General features: G+C 41.3%; 1 protein-coding gene across 1 annotated transcript; it reads right to left on the bottom strand.

Moving 5' to 3' along the window:
- Positions 1–9,176: 9,176 nt before the first annotated feature.
- On the bottom strand, positions 9,177–10,491 carry LOC147456297 (uncharacterized). Its single transcript, XM_086515441.1, has 2 exons — positions 9,935–10,491; positions 9,177–9,820 (listed from the first exon to the last, which is right to left on the bottom strand). Exons 1-2 carry the CDS (start codon positions 10,352–10,354, stop codon positions 9,593–9,595), a joined length of 648 nt encoding a protein of 215 aa, XP_086371567.1. The 5' UTR covers positions 10,355–10,491; the 3' UTR covers positions 9,177–9,592.
- Positions 10,492–12,544: the final 2,053 nt, after the last annotated feature.

The raw sequence follows: 12,544 nt of genomic DNA, 5'->3' as shown, positions 1-12,544 counted from the left end.
AAGTTGTCCGTGCGCGCCTTTAGTAATGTGGATTCTCTTTCTCTCTCTCTCTCTCTCTCTCTCTCTAGTTATATATGCTAAGCTATAGAAAGGAGAGAGAGAGAGAGAGAGAGAGAGAGAGAGAGAGAGAGAGAGAGAGAGAGAGAGAGAGAGAGAGAGAGAGATTCATAGAAAGAGAGAAGGGGATTGAGACTCTTCTTTTGGTGTACAGTAAGATGGCTAGAACAAAAGCCACTGCAAGGAAGGCAGGCAAGGGTCCAGGATTAGCATCGAAAGCAAGTGGTAGATCTGCAACCCCAAAGAAAAGACTTGGAAAACCAAATAAAATTCTGAAAGGGCCAAGGATGAAGAAGCTGCAAACCTGCATGGGACTTTTCAGAGAAATCAGAAAGGCACAGAAATGTGTAGATTTATGCATACCAAAGCTGCCCTTCCAGAGGACGGTGAGGTCCATATGTGATGAAGCTACCTGGGGCACCAAAAGGTGGAAGGTGGTGGCATTAATGGCTCTACAGGAAGCAGCAGAGGACTTCCTACTGGAGTACTTCAGTGACATGACCATTGTTGCAGCCCATGCCCACAGGGTTACTATAATGGACAAAGATAGTGAGACATTGAAAAGAATAAGGTGGAGGTATGACAAACTGCTGGTCCCCAATGTCTGCAAGGATAAGAAAATGAGGGAAATTTTGTTATACCCCCCGGAGCTAGTGCCACATCTCACAGTTGTCGATGTCACACATGATGTGAATACAAGGGCAAGGGCAGAGACTATTGCTCGCCAAACAGAGGAAATGAGGGAAGCAGAGCTTAAGGAGAAAGCAAAAGTAGCAGTGGAGTCCCAGAAACAAACAGAGTGCAATGTGACCCTGTCTATAGAGGCAATGAATCAAGAAACTCTACTTTCAATGAAGAATGGTTTGCTTGCAGAGATACCATTTGTAGATGGAACCAGAAAGCTAGCTCTGGAAAAGGTGGACATTGATTTATTGCAGAATCCAGATGCTGAGATTTCAGACACAATTATCTATGCTTGTCTTAAGTAAGTGTTACTATCTTGCTAGCTTTGAAAACTCAGATAATAGGTTTGCTAACTCAGGTAGAGTCTCTGCAGCCTGATCAAAAGTCAACTCCCATTGCACACTCACACAGAGGTGTTTCTCCTTGATCCACAAATGTCTGTAATTATTAGACAAAAGAACAGTCCATCTGGGACCTTTGAGAGCTGGTTTCTCCACTGTGCTATGCTGGAAGTTACTGTGATCATCTTCCCATATGAGAACAACCATCACTGGAGTCTCATATGCCTTGATGTTGACCAACCAGCAGTGTGGGTGTTCAATTCAATAAAAGGAACCCACCGTGAAATTAGGCTGTAAGTGTTTTGTATCAGAAAGTGTTTATTATAGATATCCATGTAAATTTGAAGCCTCATGCTAACATCTTGACATTGCTTTGTGCAGTTGTATAAAGAGGTTGTTGCTTGCCTATGGCAAGCTATGTGGAAGGTATGAACTATACAAGGCCCCAATCAAAGATGTACCTGTCCCAAATCAAACCGATGGGAATTCTTGCGGCTGGAGATGTCTTCTCCATGCAGAATATGTCCTGCAAAGCTACTTTGCATTAAAACCTTTCATGACTAAGGTACCCATTTGGCAATGCATTCAGTTAGTTTTGGTTTAGTCTATAAAATAATTCTCACCATGTGGTCTTTCAATTTTGCAGAGTGCTTTAAAAAACTACACATATGATTATTTGCAAAGATACCGGGTAAGTTTAATACAACACCTGTTTACTATGTCTAGCCCTAGAGAGCTTGAAGATAGCGGCTTGGATGAGCGCACTATTGATCTTACAAAACATGACGTGCCACCACGACAAACCCCTACATCCGATACAGTGGAATCGCATCGGGCCGAGGGTGTCATATCAGCAGAAGATGAAAGAGCCGAGGATGAGGAAAGGACAAATGAGCATATGGAAGCTGCTAAGGTTCAACCGGAGGAGACAATGAAAGAGCCAAGTCAGCCAGTGGAAGAGCCAAAAGAGCCTATGGCTGAAACCCAAGATGAGGAAAGCAGGCCTATAGATGAGCAAAAGGATATGGATGAGGAAAGCAGGCCTAGGGATGAGCAAAATGATATGGATCAGGCAAGGATGTATGAGGCAAGCCGATCAACCTTGAATCAGGCAGAAAGGGCCATGGGGGAGACCCCTGATGAAGATTTGAATGATGACTATGAAGATAAAGCGGAGGAGAGCAACAACGACATGAACACTACAGAGACCCAGTATGGACCCTTGCTACCTGTAGATACGGTTGTTCCGGTAATGTCTATTCAATTATGGCAAAATATGTTCAGCTTCTAACTACTTATATGTACTTGTCAACTTTTACAGAGGTTGATTATCTTGGACGTCAATGGATTGCTGCTGATGCGGGTGCCTCTCGGTGACAGAGGACCCTTTGAGGATTTGCAAACGTTTCGGATGGGAACTTGTCGAGTCGTGGTTCGTCCAGGAACCAAGGAATTTATTGAGTTTCTTCTTCCGCGCTTCAGAGTTGCCATATGGTCTTCAATGCAAAGGCAAAACTTATCGCCACTAGTTGCAATAGTTTGCAGTGTATGCCAAGCTCACACGTCAGATTTTGCCTTTTTGTATGATCAAAGAAAATGCGTTACCGTTGAGGGCCACTACCATCCTAAAAAACCAGGATTACTTCTTTTGTACAAACCGTTTAGCCAAATCGGTGTACCCTTTGATGCAACTAATACACTACTAATTGATGATACTCCTGAAAAGGGAGAACTAAATCCGCCGGGAACAACTATCTCACCACCTTCTTTCGAGGGGCATTCCTTCGATTTTTACCTTGAAGACATTCTGATTCCATACTTACAGAAATTGTATCTCAGTCCATTGTTCACGGACGAGTTTGTACTTTCTAATGAATTAAGATGATTCTTCTATCTGTCTTTGTCTTGTCTAACATATATATATATATATATATATATATATATATATATATATATATATATATATATATATATAGAGAGAGAGAGAGAGAGAGAGAGAGAGAGACAGAGAGAGAGATTTGACGTGGTAAAGAAATGTATTTCAAGCATACTTTTTCACAGGGCACAATTGAAAAATGAGATCAATAAACTTCATGTCTTGAAAGTCATTTGTATACACTTGGGTTTACAAGAATATCTGTTACATTGACACTACTTCAACCCGACCATCCAACTCTTTGCACAAAATATCTTTTTCCCTTCGCCGCATCACCTTACGGCCAGCTAAGAAAAAGGAAAAATCTGATAGTTCCTTGTCCATTGACTCTTCAATGATGTCATTTCGCAAATGCTGAAGACTGCATAGCTCCCTTATTGTAACCACCAATAGTAGGCCATGCTCTTTATCAATCACTTCCACATCCACAGTAGGATTATCTTCCAAACCTGCAGAAACCTGGTCCATAGGAATGTACTTACCGTTTAGCATTTGTGATCGCATATACCAAAATGAGAGTAACAGTGATTGGCTTGCAATCATGTACTTGACAACTAGAGTATCAAGCGCGACCTCGCACCATAAACCAATCTCTTCCTTTGCATACCATCCTTTGTCAAGAAGTTTGTCACAGGATGACTGCTGAAATGACTTGCACATGAACATAGTTTTTGTAACTCTCCTGTTGTAGCTATGAAACAGCTCTATGAAGAGTGCAACAGGACAAAAGTTTGCAATTCTAACCAGTTTGGTAGGAATAGAGCTACGTAGAGACCTTTGTATATCCTTGTAGAGCTTACTTCGCATTGCCTCCACCATTGTTTCCTCGGGAACTGGCCAGTCCACAGTGTTCCAATCGGTTGGTAGAGGCAGTTTCACCAACATGCCATTCTTATTCCCTGAGCTGAGTTGGTAAAAGTGGTCATAAAAAAAGATTCCCTCATCAGCCAATCTTTTGCTGCTCCTCTCTGAGTACTGTAGAGAACCAATATGGGCATGTACAACATGGAAGAGGCCTATTATGCACTCCACAGGTTCCCATTGCTCATAAGAAGAGGGATAAACATCTGCAATATATATAAGAAGAGTTAAACTAAGAGTATCAATAAGTACAAATGACAAATCTAATGTAATTGAGTTGTGAAGAGTAGAGACATTACTCATAACAAGCGGGAGAAACATTGCAAAATATATAAGAAAAGTTATAATGAGAGTATCAGTAAGCTCACATGTCAAGAGTACTTACAATTGCAACGTGGTTGATGTATATCTGATACATTTCCACCGTTTGCTATCACCTCTGGATGGGTAAATACATGCTGAACGAGAACTTCCTTTACAGATCTTTTGCCGATCTCAACTTTGAAATCCAACACCCTGGCCTTCCATGCTGAGCGGTAAACGTTGATACCACTAGACCTCTTGGGTCTTCTTGGTTGCATGAGGACCCATGAACCTTTGTTGATCCTTTGTCCAACCCATTGGTTGTCTTCACTTATTGAAGCTGGTATTGTAATTGAGGATATGCTACTACTTGGCCTTCTAGGCAAAGTGCCGTTGTTGGTTGTTGGTGTGAGAGACAGTAAACACCTTGAGGCTCTTGGGCGAGAAGACGTGGATGCCATAACTCTCAGAGAAAAGCTTTAGTGGAGGGAGATTCACTTTGAAAGCATTCTAATGGAGGGAAAGTGTTTTAAAATTCCAATATCTTGTGCGGGCTTAATGGTCACCCTCCAGTACGTTAATGACCATAAGAGAATATCAGAAGTGGGACCACACGCAAGCACCTAAAAGCTCGGTAAAAGGAAGGAAATTACTATGCTACAATCCTAGTTTCGTGAAAGTTTTATGCTATTTTCCTATTTTTTGAGTCTTTCCAGGTACTTTCCTACGTAACATAGCCTTCATGCTCATTGGACGTGCTCTATTTTTCTCTCTCTTCATATGGCCCTCCAAATGACCTCCGAAATTTCCTAATGAAACTCCCACGTCCTATGGCTCAAGAGGCAAGGCAGCCTGGAAGCACAAATATGTGATTATAAAGATTGTAGTTGATAATTTGTTATTGTTATTACTAACGTAGGAAAATATCACTCTTACTCGAGCAACCAGAGAGATGGTCAAGTACTGTGAGCGACATACAGAATTTAATACTTGGCGATGATTGTTTGAGAACAACCACATCTCTCATAAGTTATTCGATGTAGCGGCTGAATCACTATAAGCGGTAAGTTTAAACAAGTAATTTTGTATCAATTGTTTTGAGTTGTTGATAATTGTTTAGTTTGGTTTGGATTTATGTAGGGTCAAGGTGATCAAACGTACGTGCCTTTGGACGACAACGATAATAAGGAGGATTAGATAGAAAAATATGTATTCAAACTTTCGTAAAGTCCCAATGTGGCACAATGTATATACAACTATTTACATTTTATTTGTAACCTTTTAGTTGATCTTCTCCACATTAAATTGTCAAGGTAAAGTAAATTAGATTTCAATTCTTTGATTTTTTTTTTTACGTTTTTAAAAAACAATTGATGTTTCATTGTTTTATGCAGGTCAAAAATAAAGGTGCTCATTTGGGCCACCTAATTTTAGGTGGCCCAAATGAGCACCTTTATTTTTGAATGGTCGTTTAGCGGTAATTAGTGCGGTAATAACAGTGGCAAGAGTCACAGTAATATTTGTGGCAGGGATTTCAAAATGACATGATCACACTATAATTTCAGGTTAATAACAATAGAAATGCAAAATAACAAATATTTTGTTAATTGACATTCATCTTTTTTGACCTCCAGGGAGACCTAGAGACCGGCTCGTAGCCCGTCCGGCTAATTAGTTGGCCCGCCAGGACCACCGGGCTAGTGAATCTTCTTGACGGTCACGCCGGGTAAAGCTATTTGCCCGCCGGGCTCGCCGTGGCTATATAAAGGTGACGCCGGTGCTTGTCTTTTCACAAAAGAAGTACATTGAAAAGTCTTCACCAAACTTTCTTGCAGCTTTCCACATTCTCAAAGCAGTGTAGCAGTAATTTTTTAAACCCTTATTTTATTGATGTTTTTTTGAGTTTTTTGCGTTAAAACTTAAAGGTTTAAAATTTCTTTTATTAAATCATCGTACGTGGATGCACTGGCACATGGTTGCAATTGCGGCTAGGTGTGTCATTGCAAAAGCTCAATATGCTATCTCTTCTTTCAAGTATTATTCAAACCAAACATTAGTGTTATAATCAATATCACACACAAGCGTAGTAGTGAAGCCTGAAGAGAATAAACATCAATCTACTCAAACATGAGCAAGAAAATACAACGGTGAATCAAATATGTGATCAGTCCATCCCAAAAGTAGAGATATCGACCCAAAGATCCACCTTCCTACCTCCTTTCATGAATCAGTCCAGTCCAAAAAAGAACTAATGACCCATGATTGGAGCTCTAATCGAAATAGCAAGCAAATACAACGGTGAATCAAACATGTGATCAGTCTATCCCAAAAGTAGAGATATCGACCCAAAGATTCACCTTCCTACCTCCTTTCATGAATCAGTCCAATCCAAAAAAGAACTAATGACCCATGATTGGAGCTCTAATCGAAATAGCAAGCAAATACAGCGGTGAATCAAACATGTGATCAGTCTATCCCAAAAGTAGAGATATCGACCCAAAGATTCACCTTTCTATCTCCTTTCATGAATGAGTCCAATCCAAAAAAGAACTAATGACCCATGATTGGAGCTCTAATCGGAATAGCAAGCAAATACAGCGGTGAATCAAACATGTGATCAATCCATCCCAAAAGTAGAGATATCGACCCAAAGATTCACCTTTCTATCTCTTTTCAAGAATCAGTTCAGTTCAAAAAAGAACTAATGACCCATGATAGAAGTTCTAATCAATATAGCAATCAATTTAGCAAATATAACGGTGAACCAAACATGAGATCAATCCATCCCAAATGTAGAGATACCGACCCAAAGATTCACCTTTCTACCTCCTTTCAAGAATCAGTTCAGTCCAAAATGATCCATGATCAGAGTTACATTAAGTTTTAATTTTTTTTAAAGACTATTCATTTTTTTACCTTTAGTTTTTCTTCTAAATTTTAAAGGATGACCAAATTTAGAGGAAGAGGTGATGTGATGTGATGTCTATAAAAGGGTTATATAGAGCCGCCAAATATGGAGGGGGTACACGATGGGCCCGGCGGGATTCTTGCTTGTCCTGCCGGGCCTGCCGGGTTTCATATTAAACCCGCCAGGCCTGTCGGGATTGTTGGTTGTCCCGTCGGTTCTACGTTTTCTACCGGTTTTCGTAGGTCATGACATTAGATATGTTATTAACATGAAAAAAATAGTGATAATAACAACAATAATTAACATTTAACAAAATGCGTCATCGCGTAATTAAAATCCCTGATCTGTGGTAATATACTCGTTGCTATATTTACCACGCTTATTGCTTCCAAACCACTACCGCGTTGTGAGCCGTGGTTATTGCCGTGCACACATTTTTTTCTCTCCATTTTCCTTTGTTTTTCCACGGAAATGTTAGCGGTTATAGAATACTCCTCTTATAGTGCCACCTGTGAGAGCCTCTCTCTCTCTCTCTCTCTCTCTCTCTCTCTCTCTCTCTCTCACACACACACACACACACACACACACACACACACACACGTACACACACAAATCACAAGAAGCATGAATAATAAATGGCAAAGGAGTTTGCAACCGGAGTAGGGAGATTCATGTAGAGAGAGTACTCTACCGAGTGTTTGGGAAAATGTGTCTCAACTTAATATCGTGCCGTTTACGATTTAGAAAATGCCGGTTGAGGACAAGCACAGACCTCCTCTTTCTCTCATGTTATGCAACGACAATAACAACCTCTGCAGCCACCATGGGATGACGAAGACCATGCACAATCGTTTGTTGGTTGCCCACTGAGTTGACCAGAGAACATAATGTAGTGTTGCAATGACAGTGACGACCTCCTCTTTTCTCCCATGTTGCAACGGCAACAATTACAACCTCTACAACGACCATGGGATGATGAATACCATGCACAATTGCTGGAAATTCAATGGCAATAACTACAAACAGGTTGCAATGACAACGGCAACAACAAACTCATCGTGAAGGTTGTATGGATAATCAAGTAGGGACGTATTCAAGCACCCTCGACTGCCATATATTAGCCTGGCATGGTGGTTGTACTACCCACTTGTAGCTTTGACATGTATCCTTCAGTCCATCCACCTCACAGCTCAACGTGTGTGTGTGTGTGTGTGTGTGTGTGAGAGAGAGAGAGAGAGAGAGAGAGAGAGAGAGATGCAGCCATTGTAAAGGTGAGTGATAGGGTTTAGGAGCGAAAGTAATGTTGTAGGCACACACCAAGAGATAAAAAGGGAAGAGCCGACTTTGAAGTTGCAACCCTATATCGACACTGCACCTTTTATCGGTTCTGCACGTGGGCTCTCTTGAACTACACGATGGGCTCCCAGAGAGAGAGAGAGAGAGAGAGAGAGAGAGAGAGAGAGAGAGAGATGCACTTTGCCAGCTTTGCCTTGGCTTTTAGTTTTCCACTTGTAGTCTATAACACGTGGAAAGTGTTCCTCCTTCCGCCATATTATGTTAGCGTAGATATAGATTTCTTGTGCTTATTTAATGAAATTTTAACATTTCTTTTTTAATTTAAAACGTTACTTGTAAATTATGCTAATGGTAGCTTAACTTCTTTGGGAATTTATAAGTTTAATGCTTGTAGCTTCAAAAAGGTTGGCTCATCACATTGTTAACAACAGATGCAAAAAATGGAACTCTCCACGGATATATGTAAAATTTGGTCCACGTTGAATCCATAGGAAAACCCCGAGGAGTTTGGCCTGAAAGAGAACTCAAGATGGGGTAATTAAAGACTTCAAAGATCCATCCGGATTTAAAAGGAAAATGGAATAGAAATTGAAGTGCTTGAATAGAAATCTAGGCTCGCCTACAAATTTTCATTTTTTTCCCCCCAAATATTGATTTTGAAGGTGAGAAAACCTACAAATTTTGAGAAATTTACCGTAAAAACTTGCAAAAAATATAGTGTAGTTATTCCAAAAATTATAAATTTGAAAGGAAATGATAAAGAGAGGGGAAAAGAGAGAACCGTACAATCTTGCCATGAATTGAGACTAAAGTACCAGTTTTCAATGTTCATGAGGTCGTTAATGCCTTGCAAGAACTGTCATCGACTGTACAAAACACTCAAATCTCAACTGACGTGAGGATATAATGTACTAAAAGCTTGCGAGGGGGTAAGTAATTAGTTGCTAATATTATTAAAATCACTAGTAAGCGAGGCTGCGATACTGTGGAATATACCGCCAACAGCAGGACTAAGGTGGCAGGTATGCTAATATTATTGGATCACCAGTGAGCAAGGCAGAACTGTGATCCTCTGCTGGAATATACCGCCAAAAGCTGGTCTCAGTGCCCACGTATATATATATATATATAACTAGAGTTACGTAGCAGATTAAGGTTAGCCAAATACAGATTAACGTAGGGGCGGATCCATTAATTAAAGTTGTATCAAGGGGAGAGGGGTTCACTGCTGTGGTGCAGGGGGTCGGGCCCCCCAGGAACCAGGCGCTTCTGCGCTTGCGCCACGTCATCACCCACTGTGAGACCTCTCCTGTTATACTTTAATCCTGCCAGCGCCAGCTCATCAACAGGGAAGCTCTGCCCAGTCACCTTCTCCCATAACATCCTCACCTCCACTGCAGTAATATTTCTTGTCCTCTCTACAGCTACTTGCCCCTGTAAAATTACATTCGAATATTCCACTTGCGTTATTAGCCACAGTAGTTAATTAATTAATCACATACTATTAAGAAAAATTTGATAGCTTTAATGTAAGCAAATGGTTCCCACCTTCAGAATATCATCGCCACTTGGCTGCTGCCTAATTTCAATGGCTGCCACCGCAGATTCCTCAGCACCTCCATCCATTCTAGAAACAGTGGCCAATCTGTGTAAGACCTTCCTCATCAGTAACAGCAGCTCATTGGACGACTTCCCTTTTCTGCTGGAGGCATGCCATTGGTCCGCACCTGCCCGTCGGTTCACGGTGTCTAGCGGCACTACGCTGCTTTTGCTAGGGGCGTCCACCGCTTGGGTTGCGGCCGAAACTCCCACAAAGTCGGATGCCACCGTGAATGTGGCAGTCTGGGGCTCCTCCAGTGTCAATGGTAGATACAAAGGTCTTCCATAGCTTACGTTGCAGGCGCTTTGCATGAACATGCATATTCCCATCAGTAGCTGACGGAGGAGCGGTAGCTTACGAGACACCATAGCCACAGTTCTACTTTCGTGTTTGTGAGGAAGGAGGCTGGGTATGTGTGTGTGTGTGCGCGCGCGCGCGCGAGAGAGAGAGAGAGAGAGAGAGAGAGAGAGAGTGTTGGTTTAGCTGCACTACGAAGGCAGATTAATGTGCAGGCGCTATATTGCCAAGCAAACTTACGCTCAAAACATGCAATATATAGAGTGAGTGACTGTGTGTGTGTGTGTGTGTGTGTGTGTGTGTGTGTGGGTGTGTGTGAGTGGGAGAGGGAGAGAGAGAGAGAGAGGGCGGGTGGGGGGGTGGGAATGGATTATGGCGGCGCCTGCACAGATAAAAAAGGGGATCAGGCGTCACCGAATATTGCAATAATGCATGGCAAAAGCGACCCTCATTTCTAAAATCTGGCAAGCTTGGCACGTACAAATCCTCGCTTATTGGAAATGTGCATCAACCGCCTCCAAGACAGTCGGTAAGCACTCAACAGAATTGGAAACCTTTTTCCATCAACTCCGAATAGGAATTGTCCCCGTTCAGCGACAACATTGACATTTTGAGAAGGCAATTTAAATCAATCCAAAACACATTTGGTATAAAAAGAAACACTCCATGTACATGAATTAATGGTTAGACATGACACTAGAAAAGAATATAAATGACAGACTGTGCTCACCCCAGTAACTTTGTAGTGAGAACTTCCACTAGGGAGCCCACAAACGCAAACGATATAATTCTTCCCACCCTTCCTAATTTGAGACTTACCCTGCACATGAATGACAAAAAAAAGTATTGTATGCATGACAATGTTTGAACCTCTTTTCAACAATTGGTAAGTTGCACAACAAGACTTTGCTCACGAAAGGGTGTTTAGAAAACGTCCTTGGGGAGGGTTAGCTATCTAGAAGCCCTTCAAAAATTGTCTCTTCCGTTATGTAGAATATCTATACTATGTATAAAGGGGAGAGGAATTCCGGTCCCTCTCCTCATACACTTGTCACAAGGAGCTTCATCCAACGATGGTCGTTGTTGTAGCCCCGATGACACAAGCAGAGAGAGAGAGAGAGAGAGAGAGAGAGAGAGAGAGAGAGAGAGAGAATGAATGCTGAAGGTGGCCGCCCATGCTAGTATAAATAAAATATTGGTCCTATTGTCTTGTGAACAATACCATGTGTATAAGATAGTAAGAAAAGTATAGCTCTAATGAAACAAAGTAAGCCTTAACAAAGGTGTGTGTATGTGAGCTATAACATCCAGCCCATATAAAAGTGTAACTTTCATGTTCTATTAACATTGAATAAGTTCCTAGGGGTCCACCTCAAACTATGTAAGTGTAGCACATGGGTTCACCCGGAGGGGTTTTTTATATTTCACAGAGTTACAAAATTACATGCACAAAAAGGTCGGTTTAAAATTAAAAACCAAAAAAAGCTCTAGGTTTGTGAACGAAGAGGGATCTTTTAATTGATGGTGAAATGTGTGTGTATAGGGGTTTTATAAATACATTGAATGCATGTGCTATAGGTATTTCTAGGGGTGTTTTTGAAATGTGGACCCCTAATGTTTGAGATGGGTCTACAAACCCTTGAGACGCATATGTAGGAGAAGAGTGTTAAAAAGAAGTGACTAGTATGTGGTATTTGGTGATGCATACTAGGTGCTTGAAGAAGGCGGTCATAGTCTAGAATATGTGACAATTACTAAGCCTATAATGGTAGTGCCTAGTGTGCAAGAAAAAACTATGTCTGGAGTTGGTGAATATTGGCCTAAAGTGAATCGTCCAAAGATGGTTTGGTCTATAAGAAGAACTAGATTGGTCAAAAGATACTTGTTTTTTGTGATAATTGGTGATTGAGTGCTATATGTGTTGATTCATCAATGAGGGGAATGCTATCATCTAGCATGTGGGGTTGCAACTCCATGCTTTTGGGGGCACTGAAAGTATCCTACATTTGCTACAAATCCACGCCATTTGGTTGAGGGTTTGTGTGGTTTTGTAGCTCTAGTAACATACACAAATAAAGGATACATGACATGATTGTGGGTCCTCTTGGTTTGGCTCTAGGGGGTTTGGGGTGTACTACAAGGAACACAATTGTTGACAAGGGAGGTAGAACACTTGCAGGCAAATGGATTTTTCCTTCAATTAGGGAAACAAGATGAAAATTTGAGTGGTGGTTTGAGCGTAGCAAACAAAGTTCTCAATG

The sequence above is a fragment of the Adiantum capillus-veneris genome, chromosome 6 (genome assembly GCF_014529385.1).
Source record: "Adiantum capillus-veneris isolate H3 chromosome 6, ASM1452938v2, whole genome shotgun sequence".
NCBI classification, from domain to species: domain Eukaryota; kingdom Viridiplantae; phylum Streptophyta; class Polypodiopsida; order Polypodiales; family Pteridaceae; genus Adiantum; species Adiantum capillus-veneris.
This window is presented reverse-complemented; position numbering and strand designations above follow the sequence as displayed.

Excerpts from the sequence above, each read along its gene's own strand:
- LOC147456297 (XM_086515441.1), bottom strand. The coding sequence starts at position 10,354 with ATGGTGTCTCGTAAGCTACCGCTCCTCCGTCAGCTACTGATGGGAATA. Across the intron at positions 9,821-9,934 it reads GTGGCGATGATATTCTGAAG|GGGCAAGTAGCTGTAGAGAG; the intron begins GTGGGAACCATT and ends GTAATTTTACAG.